At 41.3% G+C, this 24113-nt stretch overlaps 1 protein-coding gene across 1 annotated transcript in view; it reads right to left on the bottom strand.

Moving 5' to 3' along the window:
• tbl1x (transducin beta like 1 X-linked) overlaps nt 1-24113 on the bottom strand; it is a 40933-nt gene that overhangs the window by 11519 nt on the left and 5301 nt on the right. The window contains exon 2 of the mRNA XM_083776509.1: nt 222-329. Coding sequence (XP_083632635.1) covers nt 222-279 — 58 coding nt within the window. The 5' untranslated portion in view covers nt 280-329. The remainder of the gene's footprint in view (nt 1-221; nt 330-24113) is intronic.

The raw sequence follows: 24113 nt of genomic DNA, 5'->3' as shown, positions 1-24113 counted from the left end.
GAGAGGCACTTCCGCATGACCACAGAAGCGGAGCGAGGTTATAAGCACAACCCGGCTAGGATTTAGAATGTCGCTGTTCAGGCCCTGCTGTGTCTCGCTAAACCACGCCCACAACTGGATACATAGCCAACATCAGTGTAACCAAAAGTGGCAAATCATGCATATTTAAGGCTTATTTGAGGCTTTAAAAAACAGATACTACTTGGACTTGCCACACATACCTGATTCTTGGAGATATCTGTACACCAAAAAGTTGACTTCATCACTGGTTATACTCATCTTAGCCCACCTGAATGGAGGAGGTGGTCTGTAGGAAGGCTGGGCTCACTCTGAAAAAGAAAAAAACAACATAGGGAGTTTAACATCAATATTCCCCAATCCCAGCAATCACCTTATTCTATTCCTTCAGACACACAATGTTGAAATAATTACATGCTATATTAATCCTACACCAAGCCATGATGGCGAATTTGCGACAGCAGGTCACATTTACTATGAAATCATAAATTTCCTGTAAGTCACTCAATATCCCCATACATGGTGCCCAGGTCTCGTGACATCACGTGACATCATCACGAACATCATCAGAACTCTACATCGGACCTCAAACCTCAGACCCTTAGATCTCCATATATGGATATATGTCAGAAACTGTTCTGACATATATCAGAATCATATGTTGATCCTTCCCCATCCATCCTTCCTCTTCGATGTCTCCCTTTTTTTTTTTTTTAATACTGTTTTTATTAGGCATTTTTTGTATATGACAACTTATATGAAAATCTTTGACAATAATAATGTTATTCAGTTATATAAAATGAAAGATAAAGACAGATAATGTAAATTCCACATACAATACATAATAAAAAAGATATATAAATGTGATAAAAACGAAAAAACAAAAGAAACAGTTAAACAACGACAAATGTGAACAGACAAACAAAACAAAGACCACAGGACAGACACTCTTGCTCTCAAAACTTTCCCAACACGTTGTAAATTAACTGAATTACAGACATTTCTTTTTAAATGAGAATAAATAAAATAAGATAAAATACTCAGTTCCTTTTTTTTCTTTACTTTTCTTTCCAATTTTCTAATATGTTATCTATTGTGTAGGAGGGGTTAGCGTGCACCTATTGAAATGGTCAATGAAGGGTTGCCATGTCTGGTAAAATCTATCTTCACTCCCTCTCAATTCAAACTTTATCTTTTCCAATTGCAAGTAGTGCATAACATCTTTCATAAGTGTAGTGTGAGTGGGAACCTGTGCTTGTTTCCAATTCAACAGTATCAGTCTGCGAGCCAGTAGAGTCACATATTTTACCATGTTATATTGGAAAGTAGACAGTTTGACCCCGGGCCCCCCGACCCCCAGAACTGCTGTCAGTGGATCCGGGTCAAAAGGTCTTCCAACAATGTCTGACAGTGATTTAAATATACTTTGCCAAAATGATGTTAGTTTAGTGCAGTGCCAGAACATATGAGCTAGGGTGGCCGGCGACTGGCCACACCTGTCGCAGGCTGGATTCACATTTGGAAACATTCTGTTGAGTTTTTCCTTTGACAAATGTAACCTGTGTAATATTTTAAACTGTATAAGACCGTGCCTGGCACATACTGAAGAAGAGTGCACAAACTTTTGAGATGTAGACCATTGCTCGTCAGTGATAGATATTCCTAAGTCATTTTCCCAAGCAGTTTTTAAATACTCCAATGAGGCATTATTATCTAAACATGAGAGAGAATTATAAATAATAGAAACACCTCCTTTGAGCAATGGGTCAGGTAGAAATATAGATTCCATTGATGAGTTGGGAGGTATGTTTGGAAATGAATCAGTGTGTTGTGTTAAAAAATGTCGTATCTGTAGAAATCTAAAGAAATGTGATTGGGGTAACTTGAATTTGCGTCGTATTTGTTCAAAGGTCGGAAATAACCCATCAATATAAAGATCTTTGAAGGAGTGAATACCATTTCTATGCCACACTTTAAACAATGCGTCAGAAAGGGACGGTAAAAAAGCATGGTTAGCGACCAGAGGTGCGCGCACAGAACCCGGGTGCCAACCGAAATGCCTTCGTATTGAGAGCCAAATTTTGAGAGAATGCCAGACTATGGAATTCTTTGGTAACTTAGTATATCTTGAGGCCACTGGGGAAAAGATTAAAGCTGACAACGATGTTGGGGGACAACATTGACCTTCAATAAATGCCCATGTAGGCAATTGATCTTGGAGCCAAAATGAGAGCGCACGTAAATTACACGCCCAGTAATAGAGTTTGAAGTTAGGTAATCCCATTCCGCCATCTGATTTAGGCCTCTGCAAAAAATCCTTCCTTATTCGGGGGTGTTTCTTATCCCAAATGAACTTGGATATAGTTTTATCCAGATTCTTAAAAAAAGTGTTGTTAACAAAAATTGGAATACATTGGAATAGAAACAGATATTTAGGGAGGACATTCATTTTAATTATATTAATTCGGCCGGCAAGTGAGATAGGAAGGTTCGACCATTTCGTTAAGTCTTGTTCAGTACGTTCAAAAAGTTTTGTATGGTTTTGCTTGAACAAGTCATTAAGTGCTTTGGTTACTATGATTCCTAAATATCGAAAGCTGGTTATAACATTAAATGGGTGAGAGCCAAAAGTTTGATTGCCTTGTGTATTGATAGGAAATAAAACGCTTTTGGAAACATTGACTTTATACCCCGAAACCCTGCCAAAACTTTCTAAGGTGGACATGATACTAGGAATAGATGTGGAAGGTTTGGATATGTATAATAATAAATCGTCAGCGTAAAGTGAAACTTTATGCTCTCTATCTCCTCTGAAGATACCAGTGTAGGTGTCTGAAGCACGCAACGCAATTGCAAGCGGCTCAATAGATAAGGCAAAGAGCAGTGGTGAGAGAGGGCAGCCTTGTCTGGTCGAGCGATTCAAAGGGAAGTTTTCAGACCTGTATCCGTTTGTATGTACAGAAGCTAATGGAGAAGCATAAAGTAGTTTAACCCATGAAGTGAAGGTTGGACCAAACCCAAATTTTGACAGGGTCGAGAGGAGGAAGTCCCACTCGACCCTATCAAAGGCTTTCTCCGCGTCAAGAGATAACAGTATTTCCGTATCTTGGGGGGTACTACTGGGAGAATATATAATGTCGAATAGGCGTCTAAGATTAAAAAATAGATGTCTATCTTTTATAAACCCCGTTTGATCAGTATGTATCACAGTTGGGAGCACTTTTTCTAAGCGTGTAGCCACAATTTTTGCTAAAATTTTAGTATCAACATTCAAAAGACTCAGAGGCCTGTATGAACCTGGATTAAGTGGGTCTTTATCTTTTTTAAGTAGAACAGAGATGCTAGCTTGGTAGAAAGTTGGTGGGAGGTGGCCAGCGTTGAGAGATTCATTAAACACTTTAAGTAAAAGGGGAGATATGAGTTCAGTAAATGACTTGTAAAATTCAGAGGTATAGCCATCGGGTCCTGGGGCTTTTGAGCACTGCATTTGTGAGATTGCCTGATGTACTTCATCTAAGGTAATAGCTCTTTCAAGTTGAACCTTATGTTCTTGACTAATGGAAGGTATGTTTAAATTTTCTGAAAAAGTATCAATCAAATTAGAATCTCCTAGTGATTCCGAAGTATACAAATCTGAATAAAAGCGCTTAAATACATCATTAATTTCCTGCTGATTAATAGTAGTTTGACCAGTGTTTGTATTGATCTCCGTAATTAATCTAGAAGCAGCTGATTCCCTAATTTGAAGTGCAAGTATTTTGCCCGCCTTATCCCCGTGTTCATAAAACCTATGGCGTGACCGAGTCATCAAATTAGTTGTTTCATTTGTGGATAGGAGATTGAATTCAGCTTGAGTCGAAACCCTTTCTCTGTATAATTCAGGAGAAGGAGATTCTGCATACTGTAGGTCTACTTCAAGTAATCGATCAGTCAGAGCTTTGCCTTGAACATTACGTAGACGGGAGATTAAAGCCTGTCGCGAAATAATCTGCCCCCGTATATATGCTTTAAGTGCTTCCCATAGTGTACTTCTTGATACATCGGGTGTGTCATTTGTAGAGAGATAGAACTGTATTTGGGATTTAATATCATCCACACACGCTTGCCTAGTTATTAGAGTGTTATCGAATCTCCAAGTCCTGGCCATATGTCTGTTCTGAAATGCTAATTTGAGGACTAGGGGACTATGATCGGATATTACAATTGCTTCATACTCACAGTGTCTTATTGAGGGAAGAAGTTTTGAATCTATCAGGAAGTAATCTAATCTTGTGAAAGTGTGATGTACAGAAGAAAAAAACGAATATTTACGTTGAGCTGGATTTAAGAATCTCCATGGATCTGATAATTTAAATGTGTCCATGAATGTATTCACCATTTTAGCTGATTTAGTCAGAGTATAGGGTCTATGTGAAGATCTATCAAGCGTAGGATGAAGAATAAAATTCAGATCTCCACCTAAGATCAACTGGTGAGTGTCAAGGTCAGGCAAAGTAGCCAAAAAAGAAGATATGAATCGTTCATCGTCATGGTTAGGGGCGTAGATATTAGCCAGAACAATAGGACAATTATAAAGCTTTCCAGTAACTATAATATATCTGCCGTGTAGGTCTTGGATAGTTTTATTTAGTATAAAAGGAATGTTCTTGTTTATAAGTATTGCTGTGCCCCTGGATTTGAAATTGAAATGGGAGTGAAATATTTGGCCTACCCAATTTCTTCGTAGGCGGTTATGATCCTGATTCCGTAAGTGAGTCTCCTGTAAAAAAGCAATATCTGTCCCCAGCTTCTTCAAATGAGCCAATACATTGCCACGTTTCACCGCTCCATTCAGACCTCTACAGTTCCAAGTAGTGTATTGAACCAAGCTTTCCCCTCTTACAATATTAGAATTTGGAATAGAATTAGCCATTGTATAAATCAGGAATTAATATAAAAAAAGGACTGAGTGTAAATGCTGACATCAATCTGAATTCGGAATAGGAGTGCAAGAGAACAAAAACAAAAACAGAGAAACACAAAAACACATTAAAACAACAAACGGGAGAAACCCCAAAACCCTCCATGCCTGCCCTCAAATAGCAGTCACAGAAGAAAAAGCCTAAGCTAACCAGCTTTCTATGTCTAAGACACAAGCAGCTATAGTGAAAATAGAGAAACAAAGAAAAAACTACAATGGGAAGACCTTAGCTAACCGTCCATTGTTATGTATTAAATAAAATAAAAAGATACAATCTTATTTTGAACCAAAACAACCAGATGATCTATACATAAAGAGACATACAAACACTCACTCACACACACACACACACACACACACACCCCCGCATAAACATGTCCTTGCACTAATATATGTATTAATATATAAATATAATTAAACGTTCAAATAAAGAGGTGTATTCAAACAAAGACAGACAGTCCCAATCTCACAAAAAACACACATTCAAACAGACAGACACAAACCACAGTCGGTGCAACTTAGTTCACAAAAACCAAGGAAAAAACAAACCAATTTGTATATATGCATACACACATCCGCATGAACACATACTTTCATAAGAAGATAATAAAAAATGAAAAATCCCTCACCCTAATTATAAAGTAACAACTTTTCCCACTTTTGTTTGCTCAAAAGTATTTTTTTGTAAATTATTCAATCTTTTAAAACCATAATGTTGGCAATAAAACTGATCTAAAGAGGAATTTAAAGAACTTAAGGCAACCTCCTCATATCCAAAACAGCAGAAGCGGAGGCGAATCTCAGTCATATAACCATGGTTACGTTCGTAAACTAACGTTTCTCCCCCCTCCCTCACTACATTACAAGCGACGACCTTTTTGTCCCTCGAGGCGCACCGTAGGTTGCTAGCGTCATAGTACCCAAAATGGATGCCTCCATGGAGGCTACATGACAACAATAGCAATAGCAAGAATGCTACTGCAATAGCACTTGTACTAAACACGATTACAAATGCACCGCAGGTCGCGAACGCGGTGCTACAGTGGACAAAAATAAATAAAAATAGAAATGGCGGCCTCCATGGTGATTCCATAATAGCATCATTAGCAAAGCTGCTATACACACACTAGTAATGTAAACTATAACCCCGTCTTTTAGACTGATATCAACGATCAAATACAATAACCATAATAAAAATAATAAAAAATAAATTCAATAGATAAACAAAGTAGAATTATTACGGTGTTTCCGTGCATTCCAAGCATTAAAGGGAGAAAGTTCGTCTTAGTAGTAGCTTTCGCCAGATATTTTTCACACAAATATTACCTCTTTTTTTTTTAAGTGAGCGTGGATTTGTCATCGTATCCATGTAGTAATGATAGTGGAGGGTGCGCAGACAGAGAAATGTCCACGGGGAGAAAGCAAGTCTGTGATCATTGTTCAGGGTGTATGTCCCGGGCCAGCTAGTCTTCTACATGTTCCTCATCGGGTGTAACAGCCGGTGTTGCCGCGGATGTTATTTTCTTTTTATAGAATTCTTCGGCCGCTTCAGGAGAGTTGAGAGAGTACCGGATCCCATCCAATGTTATTGTGAATCTGGCCGGGTGATATAGACTGTAATCTAGGCTCGGGAGACGGCGTTTCGCTTCGCGCAACTTGGTTTTAATCGGGCCATACGTTGCGCGAAGCTTTGCAATCTCTTGGGGCACGTCTGGGTGAATAAACACTGGAGAGCCATTGTAGCGTAGGCTGCCTTGTTTTCTGGACAGCTCGAGGATCTTCTCCTTGTCAGAGAAATAGTGCAGACGTAGTATCATGATGCGAGGTCTATCCTTCTTATCATTTGACTTTGCCCCTATTCTGTGACAGCGGTCAACAACGATGGGGTTCTGGAAGTTCTCAGCACCGAGCACCGTAGGGAAGAAGGTGGCTGCGAACCCAACCGGGTCACCAGCTTCAGAATTTTCTGCTAGATTGAATAATTTTAAATTCTGTCTACGGCTTCTGCATTCTAAATCTAAACATTTCTCCTGTAAGACTTTGTTCTCCTTTGCGATCGAGCCCAGTGAATGTTCCAGTACAGCAACACGGTCCATAGTATCACTCAGAGATCTCCCCATGTCTGATTGCTCCGAAGCTAACTCTGTGTGTTTGGAAGACAGCGAGGTGAGGTCTTGTGCTATTTCCGAGCGAATGGAGGTATATTCAGCTTTTGCCTCTTCACGGAGTGCTGCGATATCCTTTTTGATTTCTTGCCGTATGGTTGCTATTTCAGCTTTTATCTCACAGAGCCCTGCCTCCCGCGACGACTGCAGCTCCGCTCTCAGCATGGCGAGGGAGAGAGGTTGTTTGTCGGGGTCCATTGCGCCGGGAGGGTTGGTATCGGGTGTAGTTTTAGGAAGCTGTGATTTAGTTGACCTCAGTTCCATAAACGTATTTGTACTTTAACTAGTTGCACGTGTAGTTTGAAATAAAAGTGGCAGTTTTGGCCAAAACAAACTTGAATAAATGATAAAACTTAGACGGAGCACTTAACCATGCGGCTACTCCATCTGGGCGGAAGCGGAAGTCTCGATGTCTCCCTTTTGACTGATACCTGTCCATTTAAACTCTAGACGGGCCTTGTCACGGGGCAACCTGTGCCCTATAGACACTAGAAGACTCCACAATATAAAACTGATCATGACAAACGCACACTGCACAGCTGGTTCCATTAATTGACGGTCATCAAGCTCCTTGGAGGTGTGGCTATGTGTAGCATCATATACCTTTATCTGTGTTGCCTAATTCTATTGTAATTGTTTTGTGATTTATTTGATGCCTTGAAATACATTCAGAGTCTGTTAAGGAAATGTGTAATTGTATAGTTAGTCTATCTCATGGGTTATGTTTTACCTTGAGTAGATGGTCCAATTACTAATCATTGTGGGTGGGTCTCACCTGGTATTTAAGGGAGGCTGGAAATGTTGAGGAGAGATTTTGCTCAGTTGGCTTGAGACAGCAACGAGACAACACCAAGGGAGAGCTGCCAGGGTCTTCAGGGAAGGCATAGCCTGTTTTCAGTGTCTTTAGTTCTTGGTTTGTTGTTTTTGTCTTTGTTAGTTATCAAGTGTTTATTTCTTACTTTAGTTTTTTGAAAGTGTATTGTGGCCAGTATTATTTTTGCAGTATTTTCTTTTGCCTCAGACCCGGGCTGTGACAATCCGTCATATGGGCTGTTCATCAGTTTTGGAGGTAAATAAATACAACAAAAGATCTACATTCTAGGACTTCGTCGATTCTTGGAGCCTTGACCGCTCGGCAACTCTTACAGGCCTGCTCCAAAGTCCTTAGTGCTCCCGCGCCCAGCAGCCCACGAAACCTAGAGTTCTCAACAGGCCAGAAGATTAAGGCCCGGCCCTCATCACACCCTGCATACTCAAGAGAATGTCCCTGCTACCACCCATAGATCTCCATATATGGAGCTGACCTGTTCTGACAATCCATATGTTGATCATCAAACCCTATACACTCAAGACATGCTCCTTATATGGCTGACCCTCCCATGCCAAAGCCCCAGCACTCTCCCAGCGGTCTTCCGTCAACGAGGCGGGTGCGTGCACGCGGACTAAGGCGTCTTACCAGTACGTAACCACTTCTGTTACTTTGTGTGACAAATTAGGCTATAGCTTCTACTAATGGGTCGCCAACTCACTTGACACACACAGGATGGTATAGTATCCAATAGTGTATCCTATATTAGAATTGGCTAATGGGAGGGTGGGAGGGTGGGAGGGTGGACCTCTGACATCATTCTGACTCAGCCAAAACCATCCACAGCCACGTCACTATGACAAATGACTGTAAACAAACCACAAGTCAGTTCCATGTATGGGCAAAAAAGGGCACAGTCGCCTACTGTATATGGGCATATACTGACAATCAAGGACTGACAGATACAGAGATCTCCTTATATGGGCATATCAGTATGGCCATATAGTTATACTGATGACATCATGGACTCCATATTTGGGCATAAAAAGGACTGACACAGATAAACATATATCCATATACAGTAAGGGCATAAAAAGGGACACGGGTAGCCAGACAGAAACAGACATCTCCATATGGGCACAAAGGAGACATATAAACTCCTCAACAAATATATAATAATAATAATCTGAAACTTTATTTCTGTACATTTCTCCTCTTCAATAATACCAATTGTTATTGTACGTCACTATGATTGATATATGGGATTGATTATTAATATCCATTTGGCTTTTACAGAAAAACGGATATCGCTTGATCGCTTCCCATTGGTGTCCTCGTCAACCATCTAGAACGGACGGAGGCTCGATAAACAGTCCAGGTATGAAATGCCTGTCCACTGTAACATACAGCAGTCTGCATGAGGCTATTTACTGCACTCGTATAGCAGCCATCCATTTTTCTGCTGTTTGAGAAATTATGTGAAACGGTGTCAACCATTTCAATTTACTTTTTTATTAATACCATCATCAAGCTCAGGCTGATGAACACTTTGAAATACAGAATATGAATACACATACCATTATAAATCTGTGTGTGTGTGTGTGTGTGTGTGTGTGTGTGTGTGTGTGTGTGTGTGTGTGTGTGTGTGTGTGTGTGTGTGTGTGAATAAGAGTGCCCCTCAGGGCGCAGGTCTCCACCAGGATATGAGCGTTTTTTGAAAAATGTCAAGTGGCATTTCTTCCTCAGCCTAGTGGGAATACAGTATGCGTGCACAGTTCACCGCAATCGGACGCTGTGTTCATGATTTGTGGCAATTTGTACAAAATGTGCCACTCCTGAAAGCTTTGGAAGCCAATCTTAGTCAATCAGGATGGAATATGAGAAATCAAATAGACTCGTCTTGATCACATGACTATAGAGATAATTAGCGGAAAATTTGGATAAATTCTGAAGGAGTAATATTTAAAAAGAAAGTGTTTTACAGAAGTCGGCCTCCTGCGGTGGTGCTATAAAGAGCAGATGTGAAAAATACAGGGCAAAGGTTTTCCTTCGCCTCTTGGGAGTGTGCATACAAAGTTTTACACAGATCGGTACAGTTAGTTAAAAACACAAATAGGCCAGTTATAGGGCCACCATGAGGTTGATTTGAGAATTGTCAAGTGGTATTTCTTCCTCTGCCTAGTTTGAATGTGCATGCAAAATTTCACTGAAATTACACGATGTGTTCATGATTCGCGGCATTTTGTTAAAAACGGAGCACTCCTGCGAACTTTGGAAGCCAATCAGGATAGAGTATGTAAAAATCTGAAAGACCCGTTTCGTTTAATGGCTAGAGAGAGAGACTATGTACCAATTTGCGTGATGTTTGGACAAAATCTGTAGGTGTACCGTCACCATTTTCTTTTTGCTAAATTCAGCCTCCTCGTGGCACTATAACAGGTCCATTTGGGGCAGAGGTTCAGCTCTGCAATCCAGGGAGTGTGTGTGCAGAGTTTGGCTGTGATCAAGCCAACGGTGCCAGAGATTAGCTGTCCAAAGACGGACACACGGACGGACGGAGTGCAAAACATACTCTCCCCATGCCTTTGGCCTGGTGGAGACCATAAAAGCTAGACTTACTCGACCCATACCCAGCTGTAGGCAAAAACCCAAACACTGCCTACCTTACCTATGGATATTAATGGATGGACATTTTGTCCAGACTAGACAGAGAAAGGAGAGAGGTAGAAATGAAGAATGCATGCTTGTCTAACCTCCATTCCAAACACTTTCTGGGCCCACTCAAGTTCCTCTTTGGTAGCATAGCAACAAGCAGGATCCAGTGCAAAATAGACAGAACAGTGTTGTCCCAATTACCAGTGGGCACACTGCCAGAAGGGTTGAACATGTTACTCAACATGAATTATTCACTTCTTCACCTTGGGATATTCTTTCAGATGGACTCTAGACTCTAGGCCAGACATGCTATGGGCTTGCCTAGAAATGCAGTGTGGACTGGAGTGTGAAACATCATATAGGCTACATATTCCCACAGAAACAGACTTGCTTTAAAGTCAAGTTAGGTGGTAGGGTAGATATCTCAAATGAAAAATGCCTATAATTCAATCTCCAAGAAATACCACAAAAGGTCAGAAGATCACTGGAAAGCAGCATAGAGCTAGGGAGCATGCAATCGAAAACAGATAAAACATAAACAACACTCAAAAGAAGGGCTATTTATTCCCAGAAGCCAAAGCACTCAATTGGCAAGCCCAGCCTTGGCTATAGTCGAGTGTGTGTGTCCCTACGGAGCCGACTGCTACCCTGCTCTTCTTTGGCTAATTAGATAACATGAGGGGCCTGGAAGGGCTATCTGCATCAGAGCTAAGGGGCTGCTGCTCCTACGGCCGCCACTACAGACCAAACAACTGGAAACATAATTAACAGGCAGCCTGGAGGGGTTTAAGGCTCAGTGGAGAAAAGGCAGCAGCACTAATCCATGTATCAGATGGGCTCCGTGATGCCACCATCCATTACACCACTCCCTGGCATGCACCAAATCTTAACTCCACCTCGTCAAGGGGAATCAGACGGAAACGCTTACATTGGTACTGAGGTGATAAGTGGAGGTAGAGTTTGAAGACACGATCCATTTCAATCTTTCAACAATCTTCCTTATTCTTCCTTATTTAATATATTCTATTATATAAAAATGTGATCCATTATTGTCTCCACCAGGCCAAAGGCATGGGGAGAGAGTATGTTTTGCACTCCGTCCGTCCGTGTGTCCGTGGACAGCTAATCTCTGGCACCAGCGTTGGCTTGATCGCAACCACACTCTTCACAGTTCACACACACACACACACTCACTGGATGCCAGAGCTGAACCTCTGCCCTAAAGTTTTCACATTGGTATGTTATAGCGCCACCAAAAGGCTGCTTTTTGCAAAACATTTCTTTGACAGTACACCTACAGATTTTGTCCAAACATCATGCAAATTAGTACACAGTCTCTCTGTAGCCATTCAACGAAACGGGTCTTTAAGAAATGGCAGCCTTTTCACATTCAGTTATGGTGCCACAATAACCTAATTGACCTGGCGGAGACTTGTGTTCCTACTCCGAGCAGCATTTTTTGAGTGGTGCAACCACTCCTACAACCAGCTTGCAATGTCCTCGTACCTGTTTGTGTGTGTGTCTGTCTGTGTAAGCACGAGTATGTGACTTAATAATAGCAGTAGGGGGCGCCAGAAACAGTGAGAGGGATAGTGACGAGAGAGAGAGAGAGAGAGAGAGAGAGAGAGAGAGAGAGAGAGAGAGAGAGAGAGAGAGAGAGAGAGAGAGAGAGAGTTCTAGTTACAAATGATCTTGCGCCTATTTAGCACCACGTTGGTTATTCAAATTAAGTTTGATATGGAGCAAACAGGACGCACTGCTATCTCACTCACAGAGATAAGTGCTTGACCTTAGATTTATGAGCCAACACAGATATTTTCTTACCATTTAGACAGCGTGACAACGTCAACACATTAACAGGTCACCATTAAAATTGGGGCTCTTGACGCAGAGCACACAGATTTCCATCATGTTTTAATAAGTGGGTTAAAAACAAATATGAGTGAGTGCATCGAGGTTAAAAAATGAATCATATAGACCATAATGTATTAACATAATATATTAACATATTGTGTTATGTATCAACATATTGTGCCCATTTTCTTCTTCTTATACAATCTTATTGTACAAAAATATATTATGTACATACTGGGATTATCGGCTACAATTCTGGCAAAGTTGGCATTTTATGGTTTTATACAAACAAGTTGCCAGTGCAGCGAGCAAAGCACTAAGAAAACGCACACTATTTGCCGGTGACAGTGATATGCACACTGACTGACAGTTGACATTTCCAAGTGGGAAAAAAACCCATCCTCTTTGTCCCAACCATATCCCGGGGGGGGGGGGGGGGGGGGGGGGGTTCTGTTAGCCTCAAGCCTTTTTGGGTAGTATTGCATGCTGTAGACACCTCATGTGAGCATTACGTACTATATCTGTAACAGTCATCTAATGTGGGACCAGACACCATAGGGATTAGGAAACGTCTCCGTAAAAGTGGTCAATAATGTGAATGACTATCCACTGCCTTTGCCTTTTTTATCCAGCAATGTTATGGATTCCATGTGGGAAACAGGCTTCTGATAATATGATGATCTTGTGTCTGCCGGTGGTACTAGGGTTAAGGTCATGAGGTCATTCAAATGGGGCATGAATGTGCTAAGCAATTTTACAGTGCAATCCAGCCAGTCGTTTTCTTTTAGATGGACAGCCCAACATCACCATGCTTATTCCTTGATATAAATTAATCCATTGATTCAGAGCTAATTACAATTTCAAAAAGTATATAAATTATGTACATTAAACTAGTTCTTATACTACATAGCATCAACATGTCGTCATGCGCAAAACACACTGCCACTAAAATAATGTACAATAGAGTCCTATACTGCTTTCATTGCTAAAACTGGGTGAAAACGGCAAACAATTCAATTAAGATTTTGTTTTTACTATGTTGTCCAACATCTACAGCCAAACATCTTCACAATGTAACTGAAACTTTTCAGTTCAATGTAGTAGATTGAAACTTGCACCCTGCTGTGGCAATGATGAGCTTCCCTGCCGTGGACCACAGGCACATTAGGGTCATCTTTAGCATGTTTACTACACTCCAACAGCAATTACTTAACAGTGTAAACTACACCACTAGCTTCACAGCCCTTCACCAAGCCTTGCACCTGAGTGCAACATTGCCTGTTCATGCTGGCCTTGTATTGCACAGGGACCTTGTGGAGCTGACAGAGTACTTCAATTTGTTCGTTCACACAAGATAACATTCTATCAAGGTCTTCTGAGACTAGACTTGGCATGCCCCCATACTTAAAACCATTATGTATCTCATTATGGTGCAAAAATGGATATCAACTTATTGAGATTCACAGGAGGATACCACAAGATATTCAGTGCTAATCAGCGTATAAGACATTGAAAATAAATTGCTTACATATGGTGTGTGTGTGTGTGTGTGTGTGTGTGTGTGTGTGTGTGTGTGTGTGTGTGTGTGTGTGTGTGTGTGTGTGTGTTTTTGCACATTGGCCCATGTGAAAACAAGATGAAACAAAATGCAGCAATAAGCACCCCATCCAAATGCTACCCAAGCAAGGGTATAACAAAATAATGATAATGGCAGGGAGGCAGATATGCTGAGGGGATCTTAGGATACAAACAGAAATGGTCCAGCAAAACCTTCTTGTATTTAAGACCATTGGATAATCTACCCTCATAAGAGCATTGACCAATTTAATATTATATCCTAATTAAAATAACCCATGTAATTATAGGTCTACCACTGCAAACCTTGGGCACCCAGCTTGCAGACAAAGCAGGAAGGTCTCCTAAGCTTATTGTGTTCAGTTACAAATGTATTGATGGGGGAAAGTAGACCCTTTAAGCAGTTACCAAACTTACCATTACTTTTATGAGTGTGCAGCCGAGCTGCATGCAAGGTCACTCAGTGAGATTCCTATATAGCGGCTGAGAGCAGAGTGACACGTCAGAATTCTCCAGGACAGACTAACCCTCCGGCCAATAAATGCCAGATCTTGTGAATCCATAATTTTAAGTGTACAGCCTGTTTATTGGACTAAGAGATAACCCTCTCACAGGATGGCGCATCAGCCTGGTGTCCCCGACGAGAGTGAAAGTGGGTATCTTGTCCTGCAGGTTGAAGGGGTCATTTTGACCAGTATAGCAGTCTTCACATGGCCCCATGGCTGTGTGGAGAGGGCCCTTTCTACCGGCTTGGGACTATGTGGAGACGGCTTTTATAGTGTTTAGCTAAATGGGACAATCAAATGTTAGTGATAAATTTGGATGTGATACCATATGAACACGCTATGCTCTGCTTGTTGCCAACTGTATTGTGTACTGTATTATACATGTGTATGTGAAGTAATGCTGTCTAGGCCCAGGATAGACAAAGATATCTCGGCAAGAGGGGGGATATATACTGCCAGAGAAGGGCAATGCTGTCTAGGCCCAGGATAGACAAAGATATCTCGGCAAGAGGGGGGATATATACTGCCAGAGAAGGGCAATGCTGTCTAGGCCCAGGATAGACAAAGATGGCCATGAGAGAGAAAGAGCAAAGGATCCATAAAAAGAAAAAAGAAAAGAGGAAAAATTATAAAAATAACTGTACATATGCCGTGTGTGCACGCAAGGGCATGTGGGATGGTTGGTGTGAAAGAGAATGTGTGTAAGTTGAATGGAAATGTACTCAGACTGCCACGTGGTACCCAGCAGCGCTCAAGATACTCAAAATTTGTAATTAAGTAAAAATACTCCGGGGAGTAGAAATTCACTCTTCACAAAACAAAGATAGCCTTTCTGTCAATACTGTTTGCCATCTGGACAGATATCAAGAGATATGTGTTATTATAGTTAAACTCTGGCAGATCAATGTTATTTCTTTTTTATCTTTTATTGGGAATCACAGAAGGTGATTATGTGGAAGTCCGGAAGAGTGACTTATTTGGATATCGTGTCAAGTTACTATGTACTGGCATTGGGATAGCAGAGTTTAAGTGAAAACATGTAGGTTATTGCATATCAAAAATGGAGCTGAACCACTTTGGGGAAGATTCTGTACTGTAATGCTATTTCTGATGTCTTGAATGTCAATCATGTTGTCAATGGAATAGGGAGTCTTGACTGGCCGTGTCCAGCGGTCAGTACTGATCTGATGCTTTGACAAGGGTTTTCACTACAGTACAGTCGGAAGTTTGTTTTAGAGAGCTCATTTCTCTATGGTTTAATTAGATTAGTTGTAGGCTACTTCTAATATACGACACCTGTGAACTTTGTGCACAAAGCCACAAGGGTTACAAGGGAGGCTGCGTCAGGAGAGCAGCACCATAGACTTTCATACTAGTAACAACTGTGTGAGTGTTTGTGTGAGGTATGGACGCACGTCGGACCCTCTAAGACCCAGCGTTGCTTTTTAGCAACAATTTTATTTAATTACTAAATTATTATTATTTTTTTCTGTTCTTTTTTCACCTAAACGTCATCAGTGATGTTCATTGCAATGCCATTGGTCATGATATTTGCATATAAATACCCCCCACAGAGGCTGAAATTCACACAAATTAAAAATGTCTGGACTCGATTTTGATTTTTTTTTTAACCTAAGACTTTTGACCTTTACCCTAATAAAAGTAGGTACAATAATTGTAATATATGTTTTTTTGTGACCATTAGAATGTCTAGAACATGTTTTATTCATTATTGTGAAAGATATCCCCCAAATGTAAATTATTAATTTATTATATTATTATATAATTATTATATAATTATTATAAATTTTCCATCAAACTTTATTTTTTTATTTTTTTTAACATATGTTTTAGTGTCAGTCCTAGTAGTACAAAGTAGTAGTAAGGTTGAAATCTATTTTTTGCAACTAGAAATTAATGCGGGTGTTAGAGGGTTAATGACCAAGGGAGTGCGACGGGTGCGCACTTAGAATGCCATGTTAACGCGGCAGCATGTAGAGAGGCTATTTTCGGGGGAAAATGTTCCCTCCGGGGATCCAAATTACAGATATGATTCATTTTAAGTGACCTTTCCCAAAGAACGGAGAATAATTGAATACAAATAGAAACAGTTGTTGTTGACTACAGCAAATACATGTAAGGGTCTGCAGCAGACCAAGCGGGGAAAATGGGGTTGAAGCCGATTGATAGGGGATGGTTCATTATAAAAATCAAGGGGAAACTAAAATGAAAACACAAAGCGCAAAACGCGGGGTCAATATAAATCTGATACAGTTACAAAGTGAATAAAAGGGATCGATGTAAGTGATAGACCAACTACAAAAATGAATATAGAGTATGTAACACAATAAAATAGTAAACAAAATCAAATACTGAAAAATAAGCGTTCTTTTAATATCTCCCCAAGAAAGGTGGTTAAACTTGAGTGAGTTCTAGGAGGGCCATTCTGGCCTGGTATGTGTCAAGGAGGAACTGAGAGCATGCGGGAAGCTCACGTCTTTGAATAATTGGTTTGCAATGTTTGGGTTGAACCCCCCCAACAGATGGATTAATTGACAAAATGTATAATCAAAAGTAACTAACAATTTGTCCCACAGGAGGTGTCCAGGAGGGAGTTCTGAAAAGACTTAAATGTCAATAATATGTTTTAATGTGTCATGCAAGATGTCACTAACCTGACGCTGCCAGATCCAAGAAGCTTGCTACACAAATTTGTTTCACAGCTTATTGGGATCTGGGATCGCGGAAGCAAATTCGATGACGGGGCTGTCCTTTTTTTCAAGATACTTGGTAGATGATTGGATGGGACCGTCTGTCTATCACCGTGTGGGCGTGCAAACACAACCAATCATATTGACGTGTCTATATAGCTTCACGTCCGGTTTCGCACATATCCCGCCCTTAGCTCACGCTGATTGGTCCGGTACGGAACGGATTTTTGTCAGCTCAACTGCCTGAGAGATCCCAGATGATTGCTGTGTTGGGAACATGGTTACCCAATACCGCCCTCATCTGGCAGCGTCAGGTTAAGATGTCACATGAAGGAGGGGAGAATATAACCATAATAAATATAACCATAATAAATTCTCTACAGGAGCAGTGACCAGGGGGACGTCAATGTCGGAATGGGTGTGTGAAGTGTAAACATAACAGTCCCACAGGGCAACAGCACGGAAAACACTCACGTGCAAGGTCAGCATGCAACACCGACACCAGACCCAGACTTTCCAAATTTTACTTAAGTGGACTACAGACCAAATTAAGACCCCCATGGACCACAAAGTGTCAAGTTCATATCCAGGAGGGACACCTTAATGGATTCAACAAATCATTGGGTAGGATGACCGATCTGTGACCGATCTGTGACCGATTCCGTTTTATTGTCACTGAATACATTTATCTGTGATTCTGTGTATGTCAATCAAACCGAAGGCGACCTAAATAACTAACTTACTAACATATGCAAAAACCTAATCACATAACTTTCTTGAATGATTATGCGTGCAGGCAAAAGAATGTTGTGTGCTTCTGTTATCTTTCTGTTGTCCTTGTTGTGGTTCCTCTACAGTTGTAAGATAAATTCAACAAAACGGTAAGTATGAAAACAAAAACGCACAGCTACACCAAGTGTTGTGCACCCAGTGTTGAACTTCAAATATTTAAATATTAGACACATCAGGAGTTATAGAATATTATGTTTAGGAAAAAAGGAGATATATTGTCGATGAAGGGGGGAGGGGAACTTTTGTGTGAGTTTGTTTCCATACAGGTGAATGGGAATCAGAGAGTATGCCATGCGGAGTTCATATACCCAAATACCAGGGATGATTCCATCACAACTTCCACCTGGAAAGGCTTGCAGGCTCGCGGACGCTGCGGGACGCTGCGGAACGAGGAGCATTGCATCATCAGAGCTTGCCCCAGCTCCCGGAGCAGAGACGGACCTGTCTCTGTTTCGAATGTGGGATACGAGTCTGGGCTTAAAATCACCTGATGGGAAGCGCGAACCGCTCTGTCACCTTTTGCCCTGAATAACGGAGCCTAATCAGTTCCAAACAACACATTCTCCCCTTGCAGACTGGAACACTATAGCCGCCGATCAAGGCCTATACGCCGTGTTGTGACTCGCGATGATCATAACAATTACACATTGGACAACAGGATGGACGGGCAAATAAATAAATAAATAAAACAATTGCCTATCCCACTTTTGCGCGTGAACACTGCCCCCCAAGGGCATCCAGGAGTACAATTTGTGACATGTTTTCTTCTCTGTCAGTCAGTGTGCAGGAAATGGAACAATGCCGAATGGTAGGGAAAAATGGACGTTCCTAGTGAAAGGTTTCGCCAAAAAGGAAGTGGTTTTACGGTTTCACAGGTTTCCCCACTCATAACAAAATTGGTTTTCCTCATCACCAGTGTCCACTTGCACGATGCCTCAAAATGATGACTGGCAATAAGTAAAATACTACAAGAAGTTTGATATGTACGATGTGATTTATGATTGATTTGATTTTCATAAGTGACGCAATGTACTTCTATTCGTATGATTGACCTAACTATTAATTGTCATCCTTTTTTATTTTTCATCTTTTGGAATTCAATGTCTAACCCCTGAATGTAGTGTTCTACAGTCCCCAAATTGGTGTGCCCCTCGAACGTACGTATGATAACATTAGGTTAGTTTTGTGTGGTAATTGATTAATCATTACCAAGGAGGGCTGATGGGGGAAAGTAGACCCTTTAAGCAGTTACCATTACTTTTATGAGTGTGCAGCCGAGCTGCATGCAAGGTCACTCAGTGAGATTCCTATATAGCGGCTGAGAGCAGAGTGACACGTCAGAATTCTCCAGGACAGACTATCCCTCTGGCCTGCGCTTCGCGGGCCCCCAAATCTGTGGACTGATATGATCGAATCCGAATTCGTGATGTAACAGGTCGTATTTGCTTTCATATATGTCTTTGCTGTTCATATGTATATCACATGACCATTCAATTTGGGATAATTGTGGGCAATTAATAAATGCCAGATCTTGTGAATCCATAATTTTAAGTGTACAGCCTGTTTATTGGACTAAGAGATAACCCTCTCACAGGATGGCGCATCAGTATGTAATAAGAGTAAATCTCCTACACACCGATTGCTTTTTGCTGGCTAATCTGTCCTAATAATAGAACATTGTATTTTTAGTGTGGACATCTCAAGGACAGCATTTGCTCTCACAAATTTGAAATACCAAATAAACTGCAACAAAATATGTATAATATAGAAAATGGGAAAGCACAATCATTTTCTAAGATTGTTCCAAACCAATTTAGGTGTGTGTGTGTGTGTGTGTGTGTGTGTGTGTGTGTGTGTGTCTTAAACAGTGGTTAGGGGACCCCCTCCCAGAATAATTATTAAATAATGCACCACTGCCACGACTTTAACCCTATATACACCAGCTATAACAAAAGCCAGTTTACAAGGCAGGCTAGCAGCGCTATGCGTTGTGACAGCTCTGCTATTTTTAAAACATCTTAGAAAAAATGTGGAATATTTTTGAAAACTTTTAACAACATGCATCTATTATGGGGGTCCCTAGTACAACATATTTTCAATTAGGGGTCTGTGGACAAATGCAAATTAATTTCTGTGGGTCCTTGACATGAAAGTGTCAGAACCACGGCTTTAGACTTGGGCACGGGCATCTTGCCTCGTAGAAGGAAAGATACATTTTGAACCCACACATTCAACCACTACCCAAACAGTGGAACCGCCGTCTCCTCTGTATGTAGGTTTTGAAAGAATGGTGTAGAAAAACACGACACTAGGAAAAAAGAATCGAGAAAGGAGAAGAAAGCAGAGCCACAGTCTATATACTAGCATGCCGGGGATCCCATTTTCTCCTTTACAGTCACCTTCTGACAGATGTGCAAACAAGACCTGGAAACAGCAGCCATTTTCTCTTGAACTGCTCTGCTGAGTAAAAACCCGCCTTTGAAGCCTTTGGTTGGGCTGCAGTCTTTTTTTCCGGGGCGGGGGTTGGGGGGGGGGGGGGGTTCTGGGATTGTGAGATGTTAAATTATGATTCTACACACAGGTAGTCACAACAACTGTTTGCGCAATGTTCTTTGCCTTTCTCATTGAGTCACAAGCAACAGACAATGTAGGTCGAGGGAAACGGTGGGGGATGGTAGACCAGTCTCAAGGGAAACACTTCTCCCACGCCTGGCCTGGGGGCAACAACACTTCAGCATTAGGCGTAGTCTACTAGCTCTTTCGACATTTAAACAGTCAAAAGGGTCATCAAGGTTACAAATTCCACACCACAATGTAGAATAAAGGTGGGTGGCGTATTTTGGCACTACTACAACCACTGATACCACAATCCTGCCCATATCCTTTGATCCTGACAGGGATTACAATGAGCCAAATCCGTGATGTACTGGCTGTGCATAAATCACACTTTGAAGTCATTGCATTATCTATAGTAGGTTTAAGAGAATAATGGGCGTTCATTTCTTTCTGTTTGAGACCTAATGAAAGAATATATATATACACGTTTTAAAAATACACACACACACACACACACGTACACGCACGCGCTTTCCTCAAGGAACAATAATGGATATTCACATGCTCCGCCATGCCTGTGGTTTATTTTTCTCCCAAGGGAATGGTTGGGGGATGGTGAGAGATACTAGAGATCATGGAAAGGATTTATCATGACATGGGATATCAGGACCTATGATTCAACCTACATGCTGAAGCCAATAAGCCATTAGCATCTATTATCTAATAAAAATAACATAACAATTCCCATACATAATCATATCGCATAAGAGTTCTTTATAACAACCAAGGGACATTCACAGGCAAGTGAGGCAACGTGTCCTAACACAGTGCAGACAAGCCCCAGAAGGGCAGTTCAATTCTATGCTGTATTATTTATAACTGTGCCCCCCGCTCACCTCAATTTATCCACGGTAAGACGCAAGAGTTTAAAAGCTGAAATAACATTCACTTTGTCTAAAAAGCTAAATACTTTTTAATACCTTTGTCACCCCATTTCCCTCATTAGAATATATGCTCCTCCTCCACCTCAGAACAGTAATTAACTAAGCAATTAACCAATTTGTGATGTACTCAATAGTATAAAAATCACACTCGTGTGAAGCCTCTTATCATGATCATGATGTATGATGATGAGAACGGCATCATACATCAGCCAATCAAATCATCACGTTCCGTGCTCAAACAGACAGACATACACACAAAGCTGTGCAAAAATACTATTGCAGTGTGGGCTGTGTGTACACTCGCGTGTCGAGTCGTAAGTTGTAGGGAAGCGGCGAAAGCTGACCAAACATGCTCGGTTGGCTTCCGACCGCCAGGCTGGTCGGAGAGAAGGTTGAGCTCTCTGGTTGGCTGCTACTTAGTCTTGTGTAGCCAGACAAATATTCCACAATCTCTGAATGCTATATAGTCTGGAACTACACCTCCCGAAATCCGAGTAAGGAAGCTGCCATTTCCGTTTCGTTTCTTTTCTTCCTTTACATTATATTTATTTTTTCCTTTTCTGCTAAGCAGCAAGCTATATATGCTTAGGTGATTTCTATTCATATTGGGATACATTTGCGCGGCTGTAAAGACGAAACAGAAGTGGGTAGGAGGCTCCACCTCCGCTTTATATTTTACTCACTAGTCCTTACCCGTTGTGAGATATTTCCCCGTGGCCGCAGGGGGTACTGCGCCCTGGTCGCATTTTTTATTCACTAATAAATTCATTATTAATCATTAATGTGTCAAATCGAAAAAAGGGCTCCGTTACGCCCTCCATATTTATATGGTCAATATGGAATTATAGTATGATGATAGAGCTTGCTAGTTGCTTCAGACTGTATAACGGAAGCATTTGAAAATTGCGAGAGGCAACAGTCTGGCAATGCGAGACTAGCTGCTACTAGGAGGAGTCGCAGGACCCTTTCTACAGAGTAGTGCTCGAGGTGAATTTATTTTGTCTGAATACAGCCATATCCATGGTATACATAAACGCTGCTATCAGAAAAACGCAGCAGTGTGCAGGGACCTTAAGTGTGGGACGATCATGGTGCACGCACGCATGCACGTGTGAGCATGCATCTCATTCAAACACCAGCTGTCAGACTGGTGTATCTTTAACTCATCAATAATATTAACAGTCACACTTTGTGGATTACAGTAACATTGTACTTAGCCTGGCCAAGCCAGCGTGCTTTCTGGTATAGTGGGGCGGGTAGCGCTTGGAACAATGCGCTGGATAATATTGGTTCACCGATCTGAGTGCCCCTGCCCTCCCTGGTAGAAAACAGCGGAGAAAACTGGCATCACCATTTTCTTTTGCAACGCCCCTCTGCACTGTAGTTCTCTCCCACTCCTTGACCAGGAAATGTGTCTCATTTCCCCAGGCTTTCATCTTGAGCCGAATGCGAACGAAAATAAAAGCCTGGGTACCGAGGCTAACCATCACTTAATTCAGAAATGTGCTGTAGCCTAAACTCTGCACCCGCACTGGGGTACCTTGTAATACCGACATTTGCATCATAAGCTCTAGTCTTTGATTGCATTTGAATAAAACCATATTTCTACTAGAATTTATACCAGCCTAGGGCAACTGCAGTGCAACCTCAAGACTCTCGAAAGCCAGAGAGAGACAGGGGGTCATGTATGTAACTATTGTCTGTGGTGCAGTAGTAGGGACTGTATGTGTAGAAGAAGTAGTCATATTTCTCAATCTGAGAACAGCAATGCTTAATGTAACACAATTACCAAACCCAGCCCTTCCACATTGCCTAATGCAGTTTATGGTGAGGAAAGGCAGGAAAGCTTGTTACTTCACCCTAGTCTACAAACATTAGAAAATAACAAACCCAATAATTATTCATTCATGGATGTACATTCATGTGACCAAATATAGTTTATATCGATCCGTCCGTCCACCTACAAATACCAGTAGGATGCCCTGAGGGCGAGAAGCGACCTCGCCCTTTATCTGCCTGGGTGACGGCAGACTGCTGGGCAAGTGCTGGCGCTTTGGCATGGGAGGTCAGATCAGCATGTTGAATGAATTCTGTACTGGCCATATATGGAGCGTGTCTTGAGTGTACAGGGTTTGATGAGGTCAGATCAACATATGTAATGTCAGAACAGGTCAGCTCCATATATGGAGATCTAAGGGAAGCAGCGGGGGCAGTGTCTTGAGTGATTTCCCATTGGTCACAGGCAAAAGAAAACAGTAGCCTATCTCTTATCTATGTTAGTGGGGAAGAACCTGTCCTTGAGTATGTATTTGTCAACAAGAGATTTAGCCAGACATTTGTTTTCAGTAAGCTGCCTGGCTTATTGAGGACTGCACAAATAAGCTGTAAACACTGTGATACAGCAGCGACGTGGGCAATAAAAGTGTTGCTATGGTGACCAGAAGATTCCCGCTTCTGTCAACAGCTGCCCATGCCATCCATTCTAAACCATCCCTTTACTCGTTTCTTTTTTCTTTCTTTTTTGCAGGACATATAGTAACATGATACTAGCGCTACACACAAAAGATTG

The sequence above is a fragment of the Protomyctophum parallelum genome (assembly GCF_964188405.1).
Source record: "Protomyctophum parallelum genome assembly, chromosome: 11".
NCBI classification, from domain to species: Eukaryota; Metazoa; Chordata; class Actinopteri; order Myctophiformes; family Myctophidae; genus Protomyctophum; species Protomyctophum parallelum.
This window is presented reverse-complemented; position numbering and strand designations above follow the sequence as displayed.